Below are 27,190 nucleotides of genomic sequence, written 5' to 3' on the forward strand. Positions count from 1 at the left end.
AGGGGCCCCTCGTGTTATTCATAGTAGTCCTGTGGGGGGGGCCCTGTTTTGGGCCCTCCTCGAGGAACAAACACCAGGGAACAGGACCGTCCTAGGGGGAGCCCCGGGGGGCCAGCCCAGGTGTACCGCCACCCCCCCACCCCTCCCCCACAGGACAATACCCTTCGTTATGCAGACATGTTGTTGTGGTTGTTGTTGTTGGATAGGAGCGGCCACATTCACTGGGAACTCTGTCATTGTTTTGTATTTTGTCTATATCAGGGTCTTGCACAATGTGTGTGGGGACTTTGAAGTTCCGAGGGACTACAGACCTGTTTATGGAGCCATTACTGTGTTGTTGATGAGCAACCATGTTTGTAGTTCTTGTAGTTTTTCTGTGTCAAGTCGATTTTGCTGTGTAGTGTTCATAGGGTGGAGGACTATGGAGGCAGGATAGGCTAGTAGTAGTTAGAGCGTTTGACCCCCCAGGTCAAAGGTTGTTGGGTCAAAAGTCTCTTGGTTCAAAAGGTTCTAGATAACCTGTAGTCATCGTTGAGCAAGACACCAATAACCACGACCGGGTCGTTAATGACATGTATCCTGTATGTAGTCCTCAGTAAATTGCTTTTGATTAAATCAGATAAACTAATTAATAGTCGTAGCAAAAGGTTCATAGGTAAATAATATCCTAAATAATGCAAAATGTCCAATCTTCCTTTTGTCCACTAGAGGGAGCTCCTTTACAAATGCTTCATTGTTTATTACAAAAGTCACTTTTTGTCCCGCTGTCACAAAGTCCATTGATAATGACCCAAAGTAATTATCACTATCAATTGAATATATAAGTGAATGCTTTAACTTGATAATTAAAACATTGTATGTAATCGTCAGCATGTACTGAGTGTGTTTTCCTGCTGAACATTGAAGAGTTTGGCATCTTTTGTAGAATTGTGCTGATTGATTCTGCAGATCTCGGAAAGTTTAGTATAAAAAGCAGTTTTCCATAAATAGATGTCTCTGGTCCAATATTCACTCTATCCATACCGGATACACTATAGACATATATAGTCTAATCTAATATGGCCATTGTGATATAGTGACATTTAGGTTGAATAATCAAGACTTTTAAAATAAATCAAAGTAAATCAATGTATTCTAAATCCATGTAGTCATTGTAGGGCCGTAAAGAGGGGATTTGACCACCAGCAGGCCTCCTTGTCCTGGACCAGGACTAGTCCATAGGTCTCGCTGTGTGAGCCAATGGAAGGAGGACCCGGCTCAGCCAGTCGTCTCTTCTCGTTTCCACTCGACAGCAATCATGGACTGCAATGGTGTCCTTCCCGAAGACACTAACTTGTGTTAGTGTAGCCATTCGACGTTGAACTGAAGGTAAAACTTGTTTGTTTTTTATCGCGTTTGTTCCCGATACAGCAACTTTATTTATAGATCGGTGCGAAGGGATTGAGTTAGGTTTAACCTTTCTTAGGTAACGCGGTTCCTCGGTCGTCGACCGCGTCTCGCCGCGTTAAAGTCTGCACGCAATCTAATGCAGATTGTACCGATTTACAGCGTTTTATTTCTTTAATTAATATTTTTCGTGTGTGTTTTCTGTACGCCTGCTGCCACACAATGTTGTTTACTACTTTGGCTAATTGGCCCAGGTTACATGTTGCATGAAATCACAACTTCATGCACTTTTCTTTCTATGTGAATATACATTAGTTAACTACTTGTGGCCAGTGCTGCAGACCTGTAGAGCTACATGGGAAGTGGCGACGTGAACAACGTGTTGCAGCGGGGTTGTTCCGTGAATGTGAAGTCGCTCCTTGAATAAATACTGCTGTACTCATGCATAGTGAGTGATCCGGTGGGACGGACGCACATGCCAGACGTACGGCGAGAAGAAGCCACGTTGTGAGGAGGCTACAAGGCGTTGGATCCTCTGCAGATCACTGGTCGATCAGCATATTCCCCCAGAAACGACCCTAATCACCTCAGACCGAGCTGTGAGGTAGCCCTGCCCCGTCCCGCATGCCTGGGGTTAATTGCTCGCTGTGATTGCAGGAGTGCCCGGGGCGGTCTGTCTGTCTGGAGCAGTCATGGGGGAACTGGAAGGTTCGTACCGGGTCATCCAGACGCCTGGCACCCGGCTAGGGGCACCGTTCAACGCGGGCATCAGCACCCTGGAGTCCGGGCAGGCTCTGTCGGTCAACATGTCCGCTGCGGGGAGGAACTACGGCAGAGGACTGCAAATGCGAGTGGTGGGTTTGGACGACTCCCAGGAGTTTTACGACATGGAGGTGAGTCACTTGTGACCAGCGCTGCTTTAGTTGCGGGGAGCGTCGTCCCGGGGTTGGGGTTGCATGGGAAGATGCGGGCGACCCAGTTTGCGTGTGGCAGAGCCAGGTTTGGGACAGCAGCCACGGATGGCTTTGGTTCAGAAGCCATCTTCCTTCTTACCGGGCGAATCAAATCCAACCCACAGGGACTCGGGGGCAGCTTCCTGAGTGGCTGCCCAGAGCCAACTGGGTCTACTATACATACATTCTTAGCCTAGTTTTTACCATCCAGACAGATAATAGCTGGATATTTATGATCAAGTCCGACTCAATTGTTTAATTTCAGCCAGGCTTGGCCCGCAGTGTTTTTTTTCATAGATGTGGCAGACAGCGTTTCACTGGCCAATAAAGTAGATCGGGCCAAGTTAATGAAGATCCCTGTTGCCAGGGCAACCGTGAGTGAGCCCCCCCCATTGGGAGCAAACTTTACTCGGCCCTCCAAGTGGAAATGTGTCGGACAGATGTGACAGGAACTCCTTTCCTGCAATAACGGGATTCCAGACTAAAGTGTGTGTGTGTGTGTGTGTGTGTGTGTGTGTGTGTGTGTGTGTGTGTGTGTGTGTGTGTGTGTGTGTGTGTGTGTGTGTGTGTGTGTCCAGATTTTCAATGCTGAACATTTAAATGCTTTCGGTGTGGTAGCTTGCGTGTGATTGGCTCCCGGGGTCATTAAGCGGCTATCTGTTCTAGCAGTTGTCTGTTTGTTTATTTGTGGCGTCGGCAATAGGAAGCAATGAGGAAGTCGGCGTTCCTGTTCGGACTTCCTGATCTACTCCAAGTTCTGCAGCCCTACGGCTCGCTATGAAATCAAGGCGGTGATTGTGATTGGACAACAAATGTTTGCTTGTTTGTGCTGCCGCCGCGATGTGTCTGCTCAGCACCTTCTGAGGGGCGGAGTGTGGCTCAGGAGGTAAGGCGGGTTGGCCGGTTACCAGAAGGTTGCTGGTTTGATCCCCGGCTCACCCCGGAGTGTCCATTTGTCCCTGAGCAAGGCACCTCACCCTCACTCCTCGACGAGCTGGCTGTCGCCATGTGTGGTTGACACCGCCGTCAGTGTGTGAATGTGTGCATGAATGGGTGAATGTGAGGCAATATTGTACAGCGCTTTGAGTGAACACTGGTTAGTAAAGCGCGGTATAAATACTGACCGTTCACTGCACTCCTCACTGTCCTTCTTCTCGGTTCCTCGTCAAGGCTTCCCCCTCTCTGGGTTTGTTTTTTTTCTTTCTCGCGGTCCTTTAGGGGGGTTCTTAGTGTCGGGGGGGGGGGGGGGTGTCGTATAAAGTGGGCTGTGAAGCCCTTTGAGACTGGGACTGGCATTAATGGCGATACTGAAGAACACAATGTACTCTAATAGACGCAAACAAAGCAGAATTAGCAGCTGGGGGTTGGAGTCTCCCATGGTTTATCGTTATGATTCAAACGGCGCTGGATTAATTACCCGGGCAGCCACAACAAGTCAGGCCGTGGCGGGGGGTGGCAGAGGTGCTGCTGAGACGTGATGTTTCATAATCTTCTGCACCATATGCCGTCTCTGGGACTGCTGGCCTAATAGAAGCTGACGCATGCACACTGTTTGTCCAAAGCCAAGATGGAGTCACAGTGGGTCATTGGTTTTGTCCACCTCTACCTCCCCCCCCCCCCCCCCCTCCCCTCTCCCCTTCGCCCTCCTCCTCCCCTCTCCCGCGTTTGATCTCAGCCCTCTCTCTAATTTTACGACCGGTCGTATCTGTGTGTCTCCTTTACACCTGGTTTCACCACCGAACCGAGACGAGTCGTTCACCAGGCAACGCCACCAGTCTTTGGTTTGAGTGGAAAAAGCATTGCCATTGCATTTCCGTTTTATAGTTCAACTTGCAGGGATTGAGAGGGTGGTTTCTGGTGAATTAACCTGCACACACTCTTTGTCAGGACGTGAAGGCATGTATGGAAAAGGACCGACTGGTCCTTTTCCATACATGCCTTCATGTCCTGACAAAGAGTGTAGCCGGCCCTGGCGTGTTATTTTATCCGGCCTCTCCGTATGCAGAAATAGCCCCTAATGACAGTGCTGGATGGTTTAAAGGGTTGTGGCTCCGCCTGGCACAGCCCTCAGAAGCTGCTGTCACCCATCCAGGCCTGGACTCGTACCCGGTCCCGGGGCGGTCTCCCAAGGGGTCTCCCGCGGTTGTGGTCTGGGGGGAGGCAGGGGGGGTTCTGTTTTGTGTATCTGGGAAGCCCTCTGAGTGCGGTCAGCTGTGAACTGGTCCAACAGAATGTTCGAGTGTAGGGCATGTGTGTTTGTCATCATGGAACTCAAGTGTGTGTGTGTGTGTGTGTGTGTGTGTGTGTGTGTGTGTGTGTTTTCAAGATGTCAAGCTTCCTTTATAGATGTCCCCTTTCTAGCGTTTGTCTTGCGCCGATGTTTCTCTGCTGCACGGTTTTATTACACTGTGGTGGAACAGCTAAATCTGCAGTACCACTTATTCCTGGAGGAAGTGGACCATGTTTTGGTTCCAATTGCTCTTCTAAAGGTGAAAAAAATGCAAATAAATAAAGCGAAAGTACAGCGGGGCAATGCAAAAACAGAAAACCGGGCCTCATGTGTACAGAAGAGAGCTTGTTCCTCTACCTCTGACCTTAAATCACGGCTCACGACGGCTCCGAGGCCAGGTGAGGCATGACATCAGGCCTGCCCTCTGATGTAGCCTGACCAATCAGAGAGCACGCCTGGCTGTGACGCTCTGGGGACCGAGAGCTGCAGGTTACTGCTGGCACGGCCCCCCATCCCGGCCCCGGTGGCTCTGCTCCACGGGCCCCCGCCCATCCCGCCCACCCCCCCCGCTGAAAGCTGTCCTTGTGGTCTGGGGACGGGGGAACACAGGCCGCCTTCATCCAGGCCCCGGGGCCCCTCCGGTGGCCGGCTGGCCCCCACTGAGGAGGAGGAGGGTAACAGTCGGGCCCTTAAAGGAGGAGGAGGGGAGGGTGGAGGGGGAGAGAGACGGGGGGGGTCGAGGGAGGGAGGGAGGGAGGAAAGGGCTGGGTGGGGGGAGGATAGTAGAGAGGGGGGGCGATGGGGTAAGGGGGGAGAGGGGAGTAGAGGATGAGGGGGGGAGAGAGAGAGAAGAGAGGGGAGGGGGAGAGAGGGGGGCGATGGGGTAAGGGGGGAGAGGGGAGTAGAGGATGGGGCGGGGGGGGAGAGAGGAGGGAGTAAAGGGTTGTAGGGAGGCAAGGGGAGGGGGAGCTTTGCTCAGTGTTGGCAAACAAGCACATCAATAGCCCCGGGGTGGCAGGCCGGAGGGGAGGGGCCGTCGTCCTGCTGGGAGGACACTGGTTTGATTGGGGGGGAGGGGCTCTAGTCCTGCTGGGAGGGTGTGGTTTGAGGGAAGGGATCAGTGTCTTGCTGGGAGGACAGTGGTTTGATAGGATGGGAGGGGGTGGCAGCAAACACTTAATTTGGACCCCAAGAGTTCGAAGGACTTTAAAATAGTTGTACTTAACATTGTGCTTTGTTGTTTTTAGTATCTTTACTCCGACACACGACAGATATTCCTTTGCTTGCCAACATGGCATGGTTTTGTTCTGGAACACTCCCGAGAGTGTTCATGAGTCACATGGCAGCCTCTAGACCATTCGTAGAGATTAAATAATGCCTTGCCTTTTGTGCCGCACAAACGTCAAAGATAAGAGGTAAGCTCTCAGCTCTCATGGCAGATAGCTCTCCTGGACCGCTCACAGAGGTGTCACTGCGGGCAAACAAGTAACTCAAGTTCTGATCAATCAAAACAATCAGTGACGTTGGAGGTGCTACAAACAAGTACTGAACAATCAAGGGGTTTTTTTTATATAGAGACAAGGTGCAGATGTACGACGTTAGTTGAAAGAGTGGTGTTGGATAATCGTAACTTGGTAGAGTAGACACTCTGAAATAAAGCAATAAGTGCTTTTAATTCCTCTCAGAGAATACCAGTGCACCAGTATAGACGGAGCTATCAGCTCCACATTGTGCACGTTGTAGCAGAGACGTCCAACGTGTATTGCAACAGTCCTATTCACTTAAGATTAGATCTACAGAGGGAAGCCATGGGAATTCTACCCATCTTTCATCTCTCGATTCCTTCATGCCTGTAAGCTGTCAGGTAGCTCTTCCTTCTAAGCCCATCCTGGCAGACGCACGGCCCTGCTACGGTAATTGTATTCCCATGTCGACCCAGGGCAGTTCATAGCTCTTGGTGAGGGTAATGATGAAAGTCTGTGTGTTGCGTGGACCTTTAGTGAGTTGGCAGAGGGAAAGGGTTCCGGAGGGCAGAGTGTTAGAGGGTAGTAATGATGGGATCTGTGAAGACATGTTCAGTAGCAGCGGGGTTTGCGTGACCTTAACTCCTCATTTCCTTTGTTAGTATTCAGGCGAGGAGCCTCTCACCTTCTCCAGATTCCTGACATCATTATTACCCTTCTGAAAGGGATCTTGAACAAAGAAACGTTCAAGGGGAAAGCGTGGAAGAGTTATAACGGGGTTGAGGAGCTGGACGGTCGACGGCCGCTGGCGGGCAGGTCAGCGGCTGCATATGACAGCTGGATGATGGACTCAGTGATCCCGAACAGTAGCGAGAGGGGGTTCCAAACCAGCCTTCCCTAGACCTCAACCTAGCTGGTTGGTTTGGACTCTTGGCCAAAACTAGTGTCGGTTCCCATGGAGTTAAAGCTAGCCTCTCCCTCAATAGCTAAAACTAGCATCCCTCCCCCAAGCGTTAAAACTATTCTCCGTCCCTAGGAGTTCAAATCAGTCCGGTCCCAGCTGGTGAAACCCCTCCAGTAGTCGGACTACACTTGTTGACCGCAGCAGGGGGCAGAACCAACAAACCAGGGACTAGAATACAAAGAACAACAAACTGGGCCCTTTGAAGGCTGGTTGCTGGCGTGCGTGTTTGGAGCAGTGATCTGGGGTACAGTAGCACGGCCTGAGTCAGCCACCGTAGCTCAGAGCCCATCTGCCTGCTCTCTAAAGCGCCGCCAGATCTAACTCTGCTGGACGGCAAAGCCCTGACAAATGGAAATACTCGGACTGTTGTTCAGCAGCTGTGTGTGTGTGTGGTTGTGTGTGTGTGACTAGTGTCTAGGTGTGTTTTACTAGTGTCTGTCTGTGTTAATGTGGGTGTGTTACTAGTGTCTGTGTGTGTGACTAGTGTCTAGCTGTCTGTGTGTGTACTAATGTCTAGGTGTGGGATAACGCAGTGAAAGGGGGTAAACTCTGGCCTGATTAGTGTCTCTGTGGTCGGGTTGTCTTCTGCAAACAAACCCCCCACATCTGGTCCAGTGGTTCTGAGTACACACTCACCCAAAGGTCCAGACTCAACCAATCAAGTCTGTACTACTCCTCAATATCGGGACTATAAGTCATCACTGTTCAGATACACATTCAGATTACTTTGTTTCCTCAACATTGACATTAACCGGCCTCTATGAGCTCATACAGGCCGGATGGCTCATTCAATAAAAACGCCATGTCTTAAAAGAGCGAGAAATGTTATCATGTTAACCTTAGTCTTTCTTTTGTTGGCTTAACTCTCTTTTGTTATCAACGTTGAATATCAACACAAGTTGTTGAATCTTTTGCCTAATTCAGAGTGTTGCAATATTACTTTTGGTCACCCTAATATAAAAACAGCGTATTGTAACGCTAGTCGTTTTCCACTGCCAGGTCTGAAGCGTAAACGTATATGTCCCAGCAGTACCGGTCGCTACCGGTTGGTTCCGCCCGGCCGGTCGGTCTGGCTCGTATTGTAAAGCTCCTCTGGGGCGTGGCGTCACGCTCGAGTGTGTGAAAGGGAAACCGCTCCGACCCAACAAGCCCCAACACACCGCCCGCCGCCCCCTTCCCCCTGCGGGGTTACCTCCGTGGCGAACCGTCGACGCGGCGCTAACCTGTCCCACGACGCGCACCCCGGGAACACAACTCCCTGCTGGGGGGGGGTGGGGTTCAACCTGTTGGGCCGCTTGAGTCGTTCAAACAAAACGCTTTGTTGAACCTTTATTGACCCAGATGTTGATTCCAGTGGGGTTGAAACATCTCTGCTCCGAGACGAGCAAAAACCGGCCAACACGGGGAGTTGGAAGGCGTCCTCTGAGACCTTTATCCTAAGCCCACCCCCGCCTCCCTCACCCCTCCCTCACTCCTCCCCCGCCTCCCCCCTCCTCCCCCTCTGGATTATGGGAACCAGATGTTTCTGCAGCAGAGCCTGCTTGTTGTCTGGGGGTGATTCAGTGACCTGGTGACCCGTGTCTAAAGTAGAAGGGTTCCTCCACTGGGCTATTATCAAGCTGCTGTTGGCTGTGCACGAACGCACGCACGACGCACGCGTCCACTCAAGCACGCACGCACGCACGAACTAATCACTTTGATCTGAATTCACGGTACATTGCTTTGTATCAAAGTGATAAATAATTTGATAGTAAGGTGTCTGAGAACGGTCGCTTCCCCAGTATGTTATTATCTGAAGACACACAGGCTGGGTAGTGTTGGGGCTGGGGTGGTCACCTCCCAGTCCAAGGTGCAGGGTTTGAGTCCGGGTCCTTGAGCACAGCACCTCCTTAGTTTTAGGGAATCTGAACTCATTAGAAGTGGCTGTGAATGTGATGAATGAAGAATAAGTCAATTGAACACCACTTTGAAACAGAGTGAGAAGGAACAGAGATTTATTAACAACAAACATAACAATAATTCAGTTCTGACAACCTTAAAGCAGCCAATCTAGTCTACTTGACGTGTATGCTAGCTTCCCCGGTATAGCAGTGTGCTATCTGAAGGCTGTTCTCTCTGCGCAGGATGGGGTTGAAGTTCTGTTAATGTGTACACAAAGCCAGCCCTTATTCCGGCCCTGTCTTTGTCTACGCTGGCTGTTGGTAACCGGCGGCTCCTATTTTAGGATCCCAAATGTCACAGGCCTGGGTTGGGTTTGGTCGTGTATAAGTTTATAGGTTGTTGTTCTCTTGAACTCTCCTCTTGTGTGGCGCTGTTGTGAAGTCAGACGAGAAGCTCTGTCGCTCTGGGACCGCTCTCTGTGTGACGTCTGTCTGAGCACATGATTCAGGCATGTGCTGCAGACTGGTTTGACACGCCGGTCATGCCAGCCGAAGAACCAGTTAAAGTTGTGTGTTTTCTGAGGGGGAATTCCACTCACATCGGACCTGGTGGATAAAGGAACGTATTATATTGTGCTGGTCAACCAGAACACGGCTCACACACCATGAAGACGAATAACATGCCTGGCACCAGTTTGACTTTGTTTAGAATGAAACCATCGTGCTTATAGAAGAGAAATGTTAGCCCAAACCATCCCTACTTCTGGAGATCAATGTATAGAAAGATATAGTTATAAATAGAGATTTAGTTGGAGATATATACATTTAGAAAGATGTATATATATTATATAGAGAGAGCAAAGTATTTGAATATTAGGTATCAAGAGATAGATGGTTAGATCGATAGATAATGTAGAATAAACCAACTTTCCTGGATAGATATTGAGATGTATAGAGATAGATAGATATATATAAAGTAGACTAAACCTCTCTCCTGATGGAGGGGGGATGTTGGAGGTTTGTTTTGTTGTAGCCATGCCCTGGAGCGGGTTGAATGGCGGGCCTTGTTGGGGTAATGAGTCCTCGTTGGGTTAATGAGTAGCGCCAGGCTAGACCTGTGGAGAACACTTCCCCTGTGACCGGGACACGAGTCACCGTGTCCCGGCGCTGCCCTCCGTCCCGGGGTCGGCCTGTTCAAACCTTCGGGGCGGGGGTTCTGGTACCAGGGAGGGGGGGGTGGGGGGTCTACCGGGCCGTGCTCCACAGAACCGCTCGGGTGACCTAGCAACCGTTTGAACCCACGCTTCGCGTTGGTTGATAATGGCGAACACTCGGCGACCTGGTCATCAGGCCTCGGAACTCTCTGTCGACCAATCACCTTCTACGCCTCTCTGAGGGCTGACAGAACCCCTGACTGAAACCTTGACTCCCCAGCATTTGTGGACATGGATGTTCATTAGTTTAAAGTTCTTTAAGGGATTCCTCTTAGTGACGTTGTGTTCAGGGGCCACCGAGGCTGAGGGGACGGTTTTTCGGGGCTCTCGCTTAAAATGGTTTGAAAAACGTGTATTCAAAGGGCTGTGAAATGATACCCAATTGAGTTTGAGTTAGTCGGAGTAAGTTTGATTATACTTAATGCCCCGATGGAAACAAACACTGTTCAATGGTGACAGACACCTACCGCTGATGCGACGGTATCGTGTCTTTCCCCTCGTGGAACAGAGTGTCTTAGAGTGGATCTCTGATTCCAGGCTGGATGACCAAACCCTTGACCTGTGAGAAGGCCAGAAACGGATTGATTCATCCATCTCTGTTCCAAACCACCTTCTGAAGCGTTTTCTCCCACAGATCTCCACCACAGCTCCCACTGAGCGTCACTCCGTGGTTCAGAACCAGAGCTCCTCCTGTCCGATGAGTGTCGTCCAGCCAGTGTGTGTACTGCTGCAGGCCCATTAAACACAAAAAAATATGGGTATAGGGCAGAACATATCTTTCCTTTTGTGGCGCTGTAATACCGTACTTCACGCTCGCATAGGCGAAAGCAATGGTTTTTACAAGGCTTTTAAAATACAATTCAGCATTACAACCAGATGTGAAAGTCTATAATTTTCCCAAAACGTCGCAGGCTCCGGGTCCAGACCTCAAGAGCTACTCGTTCCTGGCACGTAGCAATTAGTCCGTATTTCAGGAAAAACAAACGGCGGCCATCGCTACGGTGAACGCCAGACGGCTTCCGGCCGCCCGCCCCGCGGCCGTGTGCGGAGAGGAGGGCCTACTCTTCCCGCTAGCGTTCTGACTCAGAGTAGACTGGGACCAGACGGGTAGCCGTAGCATTCGGAGCTATGCTAAACATGATCTGGTTCATACCAAGTTCAGGAATATCTTGCGCTATGCAATCACATGATGTAACGTTTTTAGGGGGTGCTTTGTGTAACTGGGGCAGCAGCCTGTCGGGCTGCTTACACCCATGCTATAACATGGAGCTATGATGCTAATGCAGTCATGACATGGAGTTATGATGCTAAAGCAATCATAACATCGAGCTATGATGCTAAAGCAGTCATAACATCGAGCTATGATGCTAAAGCAGTCATAACACGGCGCTATGATGCTAATGCAGTCAAAACATGGACCGTTGATGCTAATGCTATCATAACTTGACTGTATGGATGATGTGGTTATTAAGCTGTGTTATTACAGGGAAGGTTTGATGTGCAGTGTGAGGGATTTGAATCGTATGCTATAACGTGTTCATGTCCCCACTGATGGGTGAGGAAGGAATTGACTGGTTCAGACGACCTGGTTCAGACCGCCTGGTTCAGACGGCTTGCTGCTGTGGTGTTGGATGGGCGTGGCACGGACGCCTAAATGAGTTAATCTTTCAAATAAACACAAAGTGTGTGGATGTGGTTGCTAGGCAGTGCTCACTCTGATGCATCCGTGGCCGTGTGTGAATGTGTGTCTGGTTCTGTGTGTACATTAGTTTGTAAGTGTATTTGTCTAACATTGTTGTGTTGTGTGTTTTACCAGAAGGTAGAGAATGTTTCCTATGCAGTCACGCATATTTGTTTTGTTTGGCCTTGTATTATACAACATTCTACTGTTATAAATCAATGTTTTAGTGCTCTCACCTTTACCTTGGTTAGATAGTCTTGAATTAAGATTCAGGTTATAAATCTGAATGGATGGACAGGAGTTTAACATTATTATTCATATTCTGTGTGCATTGCTTTTTTTTTTGGCAAGCAGGGAAGTGCCTACGGTTACTTATCATGATAATCCATCTCCCATAACTCTTTTGAACATGTCCATGCAAGAACCTTAATGATGCGTTTGTTTGTTCCTCAGACGAAGTCTCTTGGTCAGACTCTGCTGTCGGAGGTCTTCCAGAGAGGCAACCTCATAGAGAACGACTACTTTGGTCTGGAGTTCCAGAACATGCAGATGAACTGGGTATGTATAGGTGTGTGTCTGTGTGTGTGTGTGTGTGTGTGTGTGTGACTGTCTGCTGCTCTGTTTATTACACGATGGTCAGACTCTGCTCTGCTGTTGACCAGGCTGACCTCAGACCAGGCAGGTAGCTGGAGTTATGTGGACGTGTTGGGGCGTCACTCTGGCCTGGGGAGTCAATTCGTAAGAGATAAGGGAGACGCGGGCTTCAGGACTGCTGTTTACATTTAGGTTTCTTGCATTCTCTCAACAATGACCTCAGGCTCCACGTCAGGCTGTTTGTAGCTGGATCGCGTGCTTCCCAGAGCAGCGTTTACACAAAGCTAAGCACTTCACATATTTCCTGTCCAGAGGCTAACTTGGTCGTGACGTAACGTGTGGCCACATCCACTAGAACAGTGGTTCTCAAAAAATATATAAAGATAAGCTATACCGTTGGCTTATTTCTCCCAACAAATGAAGCACAGCGCCAGCATATAGAGGTGGATCCCGTCAATCAAATAGATTACTCCTGAAACTAACATTTTGGAGTTTATTGATGCTCTTTCTTTGTCACAGATGTCCTTTCTCCCCGTTTCACATTTACGTTTCAGCCACTCGTCCATTTAAAAAATAAATAAATTGAGTACCCCCTGCAGTAATCCAAAGTATCCCTAGGGTTACGCGTACCCCCATTTGAGAACCACTGCACTAGAACTATCTCAGGGATAGAAGCGGTTATCGGTGGAATGACAGAAGGGTTTGTTACTGCATGAGCCATATCTACCTTGCAAAGCCTGAGTGGTCTGTAGCGACATATTTAAACACATGTAAATCAGATCCGCATATGCGGCGGTATTCAAAATGAGCAGAAAGGTGTGTGAGCGTGTGTGTGTCAGATACAGGCTGCCTGTTATCATGAGGTTGTTCTGAGCGTTATTTCAGTGTTGATGCTCACTCTTCCTCCTCCTCCACCTCCTCTTCTTCAGGTGTGGTTGGAGCCCATCAAGCCCATCGTGAGACAAGTCAGAAGTAAGTCCGCCCTGACCCCCCCCCCCCCCCCCCCTTTCATCACACTGCATTGTGGGTAGACTGTTGGTTAACGCCTGTGTGTCGCTCTCCCCTCCAGGACCGGCGAACACGCTCTTCCGGCTGTCGGTCAAGTTCTTCCCCCCCGACCCCGGACAGATCCAGGAGGAGTACACCAGGTCAGACCCCGACACCCCCACCAGCCCCACCGTCATCCCAGCCCCGTCCTCACCATCACCACCAGCCACATCGCCCCCACCAGCCCGTCCCCGTCCTCAACGCCACCGTCCCCACCACCAGCCTAGCATTTATTCAGGATGACTTATTCACAATATCTTTATTTGTGTAGTCTTACAATGGTGTTTTGTAACGGGTTATATAAGGTTATAGCATTCTAATGTTTTAACCGTGTGTGTGTGTGTGTGTGTGTGTGTGTGTGTGTGTGTGTGTGTGTCCAGGTACCTGTTCTCCCTGCAGATGAAGAGGGACCTTATGGAGGCCAGGCTGCTGTGCACCGAGAACACGGGCGCCCTGCTGGCCTCGCACCTCGTTCAGTGTACGTCCCACTCCTATATACAGGCTATATAGCATCTACATACAGGCTATATAGCATCTACATACAGGCTATATAGCATCTACATACAGGCTATATAGCATCTACATACAGGCTATATAGCATCTCTATACTGGCTATATAGCATCTACATACAGGCTATATAGCATCTACATGCAGGCTATATAGCATCTACATGCAGGCTATATAGCATCTCTATACTGGCTATATAGCATCTACATACAGGCTATATAGCATCTACATACAGGCTATATAGCATCTACATACAGGCTATATAGCATCTACATACAGGCTATATAGCATCTACATACAGGCTATATAGCATCTCTATACTGGCTATATAGCATCTACATACAGGCTATATAGCATCTACATACAGGCTATATAGCATCTATATACAGGCTATTTAGCATCTATATACAGGCTATATACGTCCTGCTCCTAGTCTTTACCCCATATATATACAGGCTCTATAACATCTATAGGCTGTACTCCATATATATACAGGCTCTTTAACATCTATATACATGCTATACACCATATATATATATATATATATATATATATATATATATATATATATATATATATATATATATATATACAGGCTGTACAACATATATTTAAAGGCTGTATACCGGCTATATATAGTCTGTTTACCAGCTACAAAACGTAGATATATATTTCTATGTCTCTGTGATGAAGGCGGTTTGATGATGAATGTGTCTCTGTGATGGAGGCGGGTTTTATGATGACTGTGTTTCTGTGATGAAGGCGGGTTTGATGATTAATGTGTTTCTGTGATGAAGGTGGTTTGATGATGAATGTGTTTCTGTGATGGAGGCGGGTTTGATGATGAATGTGTCTCTGTGATGAAGGCGGTTTGATGATGAATGTGTTTCTGTGATGGAGGCGGGTTTGATGATTGTGTTTCTGTGATGAAGGCGGGTTTGATGATGACTGTGTTTCTGTGATGGAGGCGGGTTTGATGATTGTGTTTCTGTGATGAAGGCGGGTTTGATGATGTCTGTGATGGAGGCGGGTTTGATGATGAATGTGTATCCGTCCCACAGCGGAGATCGGGGACTATGACGAGCTGGCGGACAGGGACTACTTGAGGCTGAACACCCTGCTGCCCTACCAGGGCAAGGTCCAGGAACACATCATGGACTTCCACCGAAGACACTTGTGAGTCCACTGCACCTCCTCTGGGTTTGGTTCTGATCCACTGTCTGTGTGTCGCTCTCTCCTGGTCCGTCTCCCTTGGTCTCTAAGGGTCTGGCACTCTGTCTTCCTCTAGCTCTCGGCCTCTTCTTGTCTGGCAGTACCTTTCTCCTGGTCTGTAAGTCTTTCTCTCTTGGTCTCTATGGCTCTATGATGGCCTCTCTCTCCTGGTCTTCTCTCTCCTGGTCTGTAAGTCTTTCTCTCTTGGTCTCTATGATGGCCTCTCTCTCCTGGTCTTCTCTCTCCTGGTCTGTAAGTCTTTCTCTCTTGGTCTCTATGGCTCTATGATGGCCTCTCTCTCCTGGTCTTCTCTCTCCTGGTCTGTAAGTCTTTCTCTCTTGGTCTCTATGGCTCTATGATGGCCTCTCTCTCCTGGTCTTCTTTCTCCTGGTCTGTAAGTCTTTCTCTCTTGGTCTCTATGGCTCTATGATGGCCTCTCTCTCCTGGTCTTCTCTCTCCTGGTCTGTAAGTCTTTCTCTCTTGGTCTCTATGGCTGTATGATGGCCTCTCTCTCCTGGTCTTCTCTCTCCTGGTCTGTAAGTCTTTCTCTCTTGGTCTCTATGGCCCTATGATGGCCTCTCTCTCCTGGTCTTCTCTCTCCTGGTCTGTAAGTCTTTCTCTCTTGGTCTCTATGGCTCTATGATGGCCTCTCTCTCCTGGTCTTCCCTCTCCTGTTCTTTGTCTCCGTCTCTTTCTCTCTGAAACAAGGCGTCATAGCTCGGTAGGGTTGTGTGTGAATTGAACTTGATAGAGATGCAGATAAATGAGTTAGCTAGTAGGTAGAGGTAGTATGTAGAGTTGGAGCTAGAGAGATGTAGAGCTAGGTGTCTGGAGAGATGTAGAGCTGGAGAGAGAGATGTAGAGCTGGAGAGATGTAGAGCCGGAGAGAGATGTAGAGCTGGGGGGGAGTTTGGTCGTGTGAGACGCAGAGACTTCAGGTCATGCTCGGCCGTCCAGGTGGCTCTCAAACTCCAAGATCCTAGCCCAAATACCTCTTAAGTCCCTGGACCCCGTTCAACACACACACACACACACACACACACACACACACACACACACACACACACACACACACACACACACACACACACACACACACACACACACACACACAACACACAGTATTTTCTATGTTGAGCAGCACAAACACAACCATTTACAGGCTTGCGTCGCTGTACATGCAGATTTATGCGACCCCCTTCCGTTGTGGATTCTTAAAGAATGCAGAATTATTCTGACGGTGGCTCTTGTCTCCTCTATGACCTTTTTAGTAAAGAAACACAGCACTGCTATGACGTCGGCGTTCCAGCCCTCTGTGGTCTGAATTCCTAGGTGCGAGCGCTGTAGCTCATGATGTTCTCTCTGAGAATGTTCCATCGACGGTTGAATGAGTCGTAGATTGGGTAATGTCACTTTGTGTGTGTGCTAAATTTAGCACAATTAAATGATACACAATAGAATGTTTATTCATTTTACTACTTCATCCCTTATCAGGTATGTAGCTAAACTCCTTACAAATATCTTAACTATTTTAAGGATGATACATTCTTTGTTGTTCAACCGCAAGCATCAACCTAACAGTTAAACATACCATAGCCTAGGCTAAACAAGCCTTCCTTACAATCGCTGCCGCCATTATAGAGCCTTAAATGCCAATAATCTAATGCAGCATCTAATCAACAGCCCTTAAAGAACTTTCCCCTCAGCCTCTTTGTTTTGTAACCTGGCAGTTCCCCACAGTGGTCAGTGGGGGAGCCCAGCCTCATGACAGCCCTGTGCTACGCTAATCCGTTCCCCGGGAAGTCTTGCTGGACGCGCGGCTAGTAATCCTTTGTCTATTAGCCGTCAGGCTAGTAGGGCAGCCGTGGTGAGGAGTGGGGGGAAGGGTCGCTAAGAAGATTTTGACGCTGATCGGATAAACAGAATTAGAATGTGGTGGTGATTGGACAGATCCCTAGGCGCTGGCAGATTGTTCGGTTTGTAATCTCACACTTGAGATGTCCAGGAAGTTTACAGTCTGACGTTGGTTGTTCACTGATGAGGAGGCGGTTGGTGAATATGTTTTTGACCCAGGCTTCGCTGGTTGGCTAGCTAGCGCTAGACATGAATAGGCGGGAAAATGGTTGAGCAACTGAAATGTCTGTTATACCGAACTCTTCGTCCTGCTCTTCCTCAGCTGTAATTAAACACAGCCTGATTATCTGTCTGTGGACATGGGCATATTGAAAGTGTCTCTGTTTTCGCTGAAGAAACATCTGATTAGTTTTATCTATTTCACCATTCAATAAAATTGACATATAGATATCATGGGAATAAACATAAACCTTTTTTCTTATCCATTCCTTTCATATTAAGAATATAATTAATTTAACTTGCTTTAAACTGACAACTATTGCACTTTATCACGGCTGCCATCACCCAGTTTTACTTCCATAATTTCGATAAATAAAACAAATCAGCCCAGTGGTTTTCCTCTGAATCATTCCCATCTGTGGAGATAATGCAGCCAGGAAGCCCGTTTGAGATTACGAGGTGTTAAAGTGTGTTTTGGCTCTCTCTCTCCAGGGGACAGACTCCGGCGGAGTCCGACTTCCAGGTTTTGGAGATCGCCCGCAAGCTGGAGATGTACGGAGTCCGGTTCCACCCGGCGTCGGACCGGGAGGGCACCAAGATCAACCTGTCCGTGGCCCACATGGGCCTCCAGGTGTTCCAGGTGAGTCCTGCTACACGGTACCATGACAACCAGTCGTAGACCAACCCCAACGCCTTCCAGCCTGGTGATACAGACTGTGAGGCGTATCACTATGAAAATAGTGATACGCTTATAAACTATAATTGTGAACTATGATTATAAACTATGAAATTCTGTTAACTATTCAAAACAAAATGTATTATTTCAGTTTCATGAGGCCATTTTTACAAATATTATGAATGCATTTATTCGTTTTGTAATACTTTTATGTTCTTTTCATAGTTCATGTTGGATAGTATTTAATGTGCCTCTTCAGGTAGTAGGACTGTGTAGTAACGATGTGGTCTCTGTAGGGAAACACGAGGATAAATACCTTCAACTGGTCCAAGATCCGCAAGCTGAGCTTCAAGAGGAAACGCTTCCTGATCAAACTTCACCCCGAGGTTCATGTACGTACTGACGGATAGGTGGATGTAGAGCTAGCTAGCTGTAAAGCTAGCTGGATGTAGAGCAGGGTGGATGTAGAGCTAGCTGGGTGTAGAGCTAGCTGGATGTAGAGCGAGCTGGATGTAGAGCGAGCTGGATGTAGAGCGAGGTGGATGTAGAGCGAGGTGGATGTAGAGCGAGCTGGATGTAGAGCGAGCTGGATGTAGAGCGAGCTGGATGTAGAGCGAGGTGGATGTAGAGCGAGCTGGAAGTAGAGCGAGGTGGATGGAAGTTCTAGATTATATTATTTTTATTATTTTTTATTATCTTTTAAATTGGGTCTAGAATAATATAACTGACTATTGGCTCTATACCCATTGCTTAAACTTTATTTTGTAACACTGTCCTCTGCTGTGGCCCCCAGGGGCCTCACCAGGACACCCTGGAGTTCCTGATGGGCTCCCGGGACCAGTGTAAGATCTTCTGGAAGAACTGTGTGGAGCACCACTCCTTCTTCCGCCTGCTGGACCAGCCGCTGCCCCCCACCAAGGCCATCCTGTTCAGCAGAGGCTCCTCCTTCAGATACAGGTAGCTCCTCCTCCTTCACTGGCTCCTCCTTCAGATAAAGGTAGCTCCTCCTCCTTTAGATACAGGTAGCTCCTCCCCCTTCAGATACAGGTAGCTCCTCCTTCAGATACAGGTAGCTCCTCCTCCTTCACTAGCTCCTCCTCCTTCACTAGCTCCAGTGAAGGAGGAGGTACTCTGTGCATACCTGATGAAACTGTTGCATCCTGGGAGTTGTTGTTTTTCTGTTCAACTGAAGCTGTGGTCTGTTGGCAGTGGGCGGACTCAGAAGCAGCTGGTGGATTACGTGAGGGACAGCGGCACCAAGCGGACCCCCTACCAGAGGTGAGCATCTGGGGGGCCGGAGCGCTCCGGAACCATCTCTCAGTGTCCGGAACCATCTCTCAGTGTCCGGAACCATCTCTCAGTGTCCGGAACCATCTCTCAGTGTCCGGAACCATCTCTCAGTGTGTAGTCTGGAGCTAACCCGGACTTCCTTCTTGTCCCTTCAGGAGGAACAGCAAGATCCGGAGTTCGGCCCGGTCCCTGGCCTACGACATGCCCAAACTGGTGAGGAACGGGACAGGGAATACCGTTGGGATCGGAATCTCAAATCACATTTTATTCTTGTTTTAATTTGTTTTAAGGAAAGCTTCACTAAAGTTAAAGTCCAGTCAGGTAATACATCTTTAGCAAACCCTAGTCAAAGGCAAGGGCACGTGAAATGTATATATCAGAAAAACGTCATCCTATTGGTCGAAACATTCTACAATGGAGGAGCATCTGGAGCCAATCAGAGGCTTTGTACCCGAAGCTGGGAGGAATCAGAAAATGATAATGAGGTCTCTTTTTAAAATCTCTCCTTCAGTCTTAATGTCACCCTCATATAATGATCTGTTCTCCTCCTCTCCCCTCTCTCCCCTCTCTATCTCTCTCCCCCCCCTCTCTCTGTCCCTCCCTCCCTCCCTCCCTCCCCCTCTCTCCCCCCCTCTCTCCCTCCCTCCCCCCTCTCTCCCTCTCTCCCCCTCTCCCTCTCTCCCCCCTTCCCTCCCCCTCTCCCCCTCTCTCCCCTCCCCCTCTCTCCACCCTCTCTCCCCCCCCTCCCCTTCTCTCCAGAACCTGTCCTTCAACGACAGTCTGCGGGCCCCGGGGCCCATGGGCTCGGCCTCGTCGCCTCTCTCCTACCAGCACTCTCTCCTCTCCAGCTCCTCCCTGCTGGGCCGACCCCCCCCGGCGCTGGAGCCCCGCCTCCGGCCCCCGCAGACCCACGGGCCGGCGCCCCCCAGCCCGCTGAGGGACGCCCCGGCCGCGGCCGCCGGCCCTTCGTCCCGCTGCGCTGTCCAAGGTGCACCTAGCCTCCAGCTGAGGGTGGTAGAGAGTAGCACCCCCCCATCGCAGCCCCCCCACGACGGCGGCCAGCAGGGGGGCAGGAGGGGGGCGGGGAGGGCGGGCGGGGGAGGGGGGGTGTCGGTGCGCAGCACGGGCGTCCTCACGCCCGCCGCCTTCGAGGCGGAGCTGATGCGCTCGGCGCCTCCGGCGGCGGCGTTCCCGCGGGCGCTCCCGCCGCTGCGCGTCAGCGAGGAGTTCATCGACGACGACCCCGCCGAGATCTCGTTCCACGGCGGCGCCGCGCTCCAGGCCTACGCCCTCGAGGGCCCCCTGGGGGCCCGCGACCCCGACGACGACGACGACGACGACGACAGCGTCGATCGCTACGGTTACGGGGAGGAGGCGGGCCCCCACGGGGACGACCCCGGCGCGGCGTACAGCCTGGACGACCTCAGCGTGGGGGGCGGGCGCTACGGCGACGGGGGGCTGGGGCGCTCGGAGACGAGCTCGCTGGTCAACAACCGCTCGGAGTGCAGCTCGCTGGACCACCTGGGGGGGCGGAGCTCGGCGGGGGAGGGCGGGTACGGCGGGCCGGACGCCGCCTCGCTGCGGCTGCCCGGCTCGGAGAACCCGTCGGGGGCCAGCTCGCTGGTCAACTTCCCGGCGTACTCGGAGCGCTCGGAGACGGGCTCGGCGGTCCAGTTCAGCGACCTGCTGGAGCAGCTGGAGCAGCTCAGCTACCCTCCCACCACGGACGAGCCCCCCTCCTCCGACTCGGAGGGCTCGGACTGGGGCTCGGACGGCGGGCTGCCCCCGGAGCAGAGCCTGTTCTACAGCAACCCGCTCACCGGCGCCGGCGGCATCGAGAGCTTCCTGCTGCAGTGCCACAACCTGCAGGCCCTCGCGCTCGCCGAGCCCTCGGGCCCCGGGCCCCTGAAGATGTAACTCACAGGGGGCCCCTGAAGATGTAACTCACAGGGGGCCCCTGAAGATGTAACTCACAGAGGGCCCCTGGAGATTTAACACAAAGGGGGCCCCTGGAGATATAACTCACAGAGGGCCCTCCAACCCCCCCCCTCCCTGTCAGCTGAGATGTAACTCAAGTCCAGCTGACTTAAAGGCCAAATCATACTCCTGCGTCGCGTCGCCATGGTCGCTCCGCCCTTAGCACACAGAGGCCGTTGCCGTGGGTTACCCGAGGTTCTCCGTCATCTCTTCATCTCGCCCGCTGCGTTGTCTGGTTCCTTTAGGGTCGAGTGGTATGGAGGTTCACATCTATGATGTTCATTTGTACACCGCGTCACTTTCACATTTAGATAATCACCAGATGTAAAACTTTTGGCAGACTGTACCAAAAGTATTGATGTTCAAAAAGGTTGTCGGTCAGCTGACCTCAGGACCACCAGAACCACGGTGGTGGTGTTGATGGTGGTGGTGCTAGTACTGGTGATGTTGAGTGTGGAACGGCACTTCGATCTTGTTGGTTTGGGGGATGTTCTAGATTTTCCGGTCGTCACCGTTACACAGTGTTGTGTTCGTTGGAGGTTTCCCTGGTGTGATGGGACTTCAGGATCTGTTGAACTTTGGGCGCGTGTCTCGCTCTTCGTCGTACGTACTGTGACTGAGCTACAGACCTCTGGTGTCAGACGCTTCAGCGGCCTTTAGGTTCAGATGATGAGGATTCATGGTGGTGGTGGAGGATGTTGTGATGTTCCACAACGTTCCAACACGTGGCGTATCCATCTCAAACCTTTTTGAGTAAAATTTAAATGTTGGTCCTTATTCTTTTTATATCACGGTAAACCACTTAATCCCGACTCTAGGGACAGTTTTGTTTACGTCTCAGATGCCTCTGTCTCTCTGAATGCAGTACTTTGTTGAGTCTCGTACATTTATTTCTGAAGGATTTCATGTCCAGTGTTTCCCAGTATGGTCGAGAGAGGTTTGAGGAGGTGTTGTTGGGCCTGGTCGCCCCTAGCAAACCAAACACATCAGTAGGACGATTGTGAGCTTTGTCTTGTGGAAGACACCCATGTCCCATATTTGAGAAAAACAATACGTATATTCTTTACGTAGCCGTTTGAGTTTATTATCTGGTAAAGTGTGGCTGACGTCTTGAGTGCTTTTAACACTATAATAGAACGTCTAAAAATATGATCTCTAATGCAAAGTATTTCCCATCTCCCCACTTGTAGTGTAGTATTTGATATATCTAGAAGTAGTAGTAGTAGTACTAGTGTGTATGATTATAACTGTTTCTGAAAGTATTGTGGCTCCTCTGGGCTCACGGGAGAAGAGTCGATGTCCGTAGGTGGTCTACAGCTCTCTTCTAAATAAAGTTTGAACAGCACAGAATTTAGGTGGAAAACGGCCCACTTGTGTTTTAGTGACACCTGCTGGCCAATACCATATTATCAGCTGTTCCGCCGTCATAAGCAGAATCACAAGCTGTAGTCTTATAAAGACGCACGTTTTAACCTCCTTGTGTGATATGGATTGGCCACATTACAATCTAGTTCACAACAACCCTGTAGTGACATCAGAAATGGGTGATTGACAGGTCAGATTGTAATAGACCCAGTGAATTGACAGGCTGATCTGTCCATCGTAAATGTGGGTGTCACTATATAAGGGTGGATTTTGAAAGGGCTTGTAGTGACTAATCAGCGTTCCTGCTGGTGTTTTAATGTTCTTTAATGACTGCCTCTGGACCTGAACAGAACCACTCGATGGAGTCTGGAGCCGAATGTACCAAACAAGCCCATGAGTTCGCCCCTTATACACACAACCCTCTGAATGTATGGCCCTGGATGCCTGAAGTATTGCCGTCTGTCAGGACTGACGGTGTTTTAACCACAACTACCTACACGTTGACCTTTAGCGTAGGAGCTAGGATAACGTTTCAGTGGCCTAGTTTAGAAACGGACCAACCTGAAATTAGAGGCCTTTGACACGCATAGCCACAGTGTTTCTTAATCCAAATGTATATAAAGTATATAAATATACATATCCAAACTAATGCCTAAGTGCCTACCCGCGTGGATCCGTTGACGAGTCTGCCTTCCCTAAATCCATTTCTAATAATTCAGAGCAACGTTTTCTGCATGATTCCTTCGCACCGTAACCACTGGTGATCCTGGGCTCTTAAAACCGCACTGTGCTCTCAGGCTCTTGGTTGGCCGACGTGAACTGACCGCCGTAACGCCTGGCCTCACAGCGCGTCTTCTCTGTTGCCACGAGCCTCCATCTTAAAACGCTTGCCTGCGTCCGTTTCTCTGAGCGTTGCATGCGGGCGATAATCAGCTTATTGATCAGGGCTCGGTTGTCATTTGAAGGAGGGCACGGTACCGATTCCCCTTATCAATCAACGTTTTGAATCTCCCGTCCCTGAAAACGATTCCTGTATGTTTGCGTACAAACAGCACTTAGATTTACACACGTCTTTAAACCACGAGATGGATCTAAAGTGGCCTAACCAGTGTGTATATGGCTTTTGTTTCTGGGTAGGCTTGTGTTTTATTTTTGTTTTTTAAGTCCTCTTAATACTTAACACCGACTCAACACTTAACTCATGCTGGTGACCATACTTAACCCCAGTGGCACTCAGTCAGTCGTCTGTGTTCCTACTAACCAACACATCTCTGTACTTACTGTTTGTATGTTTTACTATCAAGAATAAAGGAATCACTTTTTGGTACCTTTTGGGTCCGACTTAAAATTATTTTTGGAAGAGACCATAAATCACAGCCAGGGAATCATGAGATAATCACTGCATGTTTCAAGAGCAAATTCAATAAATCCAGAGAAGCTGTCGATTTAAAAACTTTCAGGGTACATAAATAAAGTTATTCAAATTGACCATCTCTCCCTACTTGAACTCTTAAGTATTTGAACATATAACCACATAACACAACATAACTCGCTCATAACATGGTGCCAGCGTACCGCTAACCTCAACGTTGTCTCATAACGTAACAGAAGTCTGAATATAAGTGGATCAATATTTCATAGATAAGTAACGGAAACTATTCCTTCTTTTGAAGAACATCTGGTAAGCGTTAAGGTATTTCTACATCCAGTCCTAATTCCTTTCCTGGATGTTTGGACGGCCATTTTGATGTTTTGAGCAGACTATGGCCTCCTCCTCTTCCTCCTCCTCCTCCTTCAGAAGGTGAGGAGGAGCAGCTCCTCATGTTCTCCTGCAGGAGAGGAGCTCCTCGTTTCAGAGCATCCAGAGGAGAGGGAGAGGGGGGGTCGGCCATCTTGTTAAATCATTAGACATTTCCTCTTCTGTTCCAAACCGTAGACCTCAGTGTTATGGGCTGAGGGGGATAGAGGGGGATGTGTGTCTGCGTGCTTGTGTGTGTGTGTGTGCGTGTGTGTGTGTGTGTGTGTGTGTGTGTGTGTGTTTTTTAAGCAGGCCCTGTGCCAAGTCTTTCCACCCCCCCCCCCCCCCACACCATGTGTCATCCTCCTGGGCCACCTAGCAACGCAGAGTAAACAAAACCTCCACGCCAGCCAGCTGCATTCCTCGTCCTCTGAATTATTTCCGGGTCACCGCGTGACTCCATTCCTCTCCCTCCTCCCCTCCCCTTTCCTTTCCTCTCTCCTCTCCCCTCTCCCTCTCCTCTCCTCCCCACCCTCTCTCTCCCCTTTTCCTTTCCTCTCTCCCCTCCTCTCCTCTCCTCCCCACCCTCTCCCTCCCCTTTTCCTTTCCTCTCTCCTCTCCCCTCTCTTCTCCTCTCCCCTCCTAACCCTCTCTCTCCCCTTCTCCTCTCTGACCTCTCCTCCTCTTTCCTCTCTCTCTCTCTCTTCTCCCCTCCTCTCCTCTCCTCCCCTCCTAACCCTCTCCCCCCTTCTCCTATTTGTCCTCTCCTCGTCTTTCCTCTCCTCTCCTCCTCTCCCCTCCCCTCCTCTCCTCCCCTCCTAACCCTCTCTCTCCCCTTCTCCTCTCCCCTCTCCCTCTCTCCTCCCCCCTCTCCTCTCCCATCAGAGTGGTCCACTCACTCCAGCGGTTGATCGCTTCTGGCGGTTGTCTCTCTGGTGTTCCCTCTCGTTTGTCTGGAGCGGAGAACTTGTAGATGTTTTGGAAGCAGGAGCTTCTTATCTGCTGGGAATGTTGCTTCCTCTAGGGGCAGGCTCTCTTTCCGGGAGAGCGTTGACTGGAAACAACAGAGGAGGTCAATGTGGGACCCATTACCTGCGTTGGTCTGCGGCCATGTCTCTGCTTTCTTATCTGATCCATGTGTGGGAGGGAGGGAAAAAAAGTGTGTGTTAAATAATGTAGGAGAAAGTTGAATGAAGAAGAGGAGCGTTTTATTAGAGGAGAATTCTAAAACGACTCCGGCGTCTTTTGAAGCTCAGTACCGTGTTTTCGTGTGTGTTGTTTGTGTACTGGTTCATATCACCAGGGACTGTGGTTAACTGGCCTTGTTCCAGTGGTTTGGGGTCACAATGTTGGTTGGTTCTACACCCAAACTGGTTTTCAGATAAAGTCTTTGATCCTCCAGTCGACGTGTTGACAAATGACATAATAACCATAAATGGTCTCTACATTATCTACTTCCTCCTCATGGTTAAAAAATAGATCTAGTCTTCGGAACATTTATTATATGTTAATTAATTGATGTAGTATTTTGATTGGTGGTGTTAATCCGTCCACCTTCTGTGCATTCTCCTCAGGCACGGCGGTGGACAGCCCCCAGCTGTCGCCCTTCAGCTCCAAGGACCCCCTATGCCCCGCCTCCCCGTCCTTCCAGATGTCCACGCTGAGCCTCCCAGGCCACGCCTCCCCGCCCCCCCAAGGCCCCGCCTCCCAGGTGGGCCCACGGCTAGATGAGGATGAGGAGGGGAGGAGGAAGGTACTGCCCTGGAACCTGCCCCATCCAACCCCCCCCCATCCAACCCCACCCTGCCCTGACCTCGCTGCCTCCTTGACCCCGCCCCCATCAACCCCGTCGACCCCAACCTCACCTCATCTCACCCCCTTGATCCCCCCCACCCTGACACTAGATCACTGTGGCCCCCTTCCCCCCCCCCCTGACCCTCACACTGGGTTCACCGGCTCTACTTTGTATTTATTTTACCCGCTTTATTTTCATTCTGGGTTCTGGTGAGAAGGCGGTTAAACTCAGAGGTTTGGACCTGGTGTTGTGAACCCTCCCCCCTCCCCCCCCTGAGGCAGTGCTCTGGAGCCACCAGAAGCCCGGTGGGAGACACACAGGAAATTAAAGTTCAGCTCTGGTGTTATCGTTCACGCAGCGCATCTCACATTCCCCCCGCCTTGGTTTACATTGCAGGACCGCTTGAATACCAATCTGATTCTGTTCCTCTCTCTCTCTCTCTCTCTCTCTCTCTCTCTCTCTCTCTCTCTCTCTCTCTCTCTCTCTCTCTCTCTCTCTCTCTCTCTCTCTCTCTCTCTCTCTCTCTCTCTCTCTCTCGTTCTCTTCTCTCCTCTCCTCTCCTCCCCCCCTCTCAGCGGTACCCAGCTGATAAAGCATATTTCATCGCCAAGGAGATCCTGACGACGGAGCGGACGTACCTGAAGGATCTGGAGGTCATCACCGTGGTGAGGGGGGGCTTTTCCTTCTATTATGGGATGGGATTCTCTACCCTCCCTCACAGTTCATTTCAAAGAGCTTTATTGACATTGCCCAAAGCACGAACAGTCAGAAAATGTAACCCTCACCCTACTGAAACATATTATTCTATATTAGTCTATCCATTAGTATCAGTCTTTAAAATAATCATAACGTTAAACTCCAAGTATTGCGAGGTCTACTATAATCGTGTGTGTGTGTGTGTGTGTGTGTGTGGCGCCCCAGTGGTTCCGCAGCGCGGTCATCAAGGAGAACGCCATGCCCGAGGGCCTGATGACCCTGCTGTTCTCCAACATCGACCCCATCTACGAGTTCCACCGCGGCTTCCTGAAGGAGCTGGACCAGAGGCTGGCTCTATGGTGGGTAACACTGATCCACTGACCCCTCACCCTCACTAGGTTCAGTACTGGAGTCTGTACCAGAGGCTGGCTCTATGGTGGGTCCAGAC

The 27,190-nt window shown here is 50.0% G+C and overlaps 1 protein-coding gene across 2 annotated transcripts in view; it reads left to right on the top strand.

The window, feature by feature from the left end:
* Positions 1-1,274: 1,274 nt before the first annotated feature.
* farp2 (FERM, RhoGEF and pleckstrin domain protein 2) overlaps positions 1,275-27,190 on the top strand; it is a 35,440-nt gene continuing 9,524 nt past the window's right edge. Inside the window, exons 1-16 of one of the 2 annotated variants that reach the window (XM_079739691.1) lie at positions 1,275-1,368; positions 2,044-2,279; positions 12,225-12,329; positions 13,295-13,337; positions 13,435-13,513; positions 13,793-13,890; positions 14,982-15,096; positions 17,698-17,845; positions 18,178-18,273; positions 18,675-18,838; positions 19,091-19,159; positions 19,327-19,384; positions 19,931-20,159; positions 25,826-26,004; positions 26,622-26,711; positions 26,968-27,101. In XM_079739691.1, coding sequence (XP_079595817.1) covers positions 2,079-2,279; positions 12,225-12,329; positions 13,295-13,337; positions 13,435-13,513; positions 13,793-13,890; positions 14,982-15,096; positions 17,698-17,845; positions 18,178-18,273; positions 18,675-18,838; positions 19,091-19,159; positions 19,327-19,384; positions 19,931-20,159; positions 25,826-26,004; positions 26,622-26,711; positions 26,968-27,101 — 1,808 coding nt within the window. In that variant the 5' untranslated portion in view covers positions 1,275-1,368; positions 2,044-2,078. The remainder of the gene's footprint in view (positions 1,369-2,043; positions 2,280-12,224; positions 12,330-13,294; positions 13,338-13,434; positions 13,514-13,792; positions 13,891-14,981; positions 15,097-17,697; positions 17,846-18,177; positions 18,274-18,674; positions 18,839-19,090; positions 19,160-19,326; positions 19,385-19,930; positions 20,160-25,825; positions 26,005-26,621; positions 26,712-26,967; positions 27,102-27,190) is intronic. The other variant, XM_079739692.1, reaches the window with a different exon arrangement.

Source organism: Pollachius pollachius (assembly GCF_949987615.1).
Source record: "Pollachius pollachius genome assembly, chromosome: 7".
In the NCBI taxonomy this organism is placed as follows: domain Eukaryota; kingdom Metazoa; phylum Chordata; class Actinopteri; order Gadiformes; family Gadidae; genus Pollachius; species Pollachius pollachius.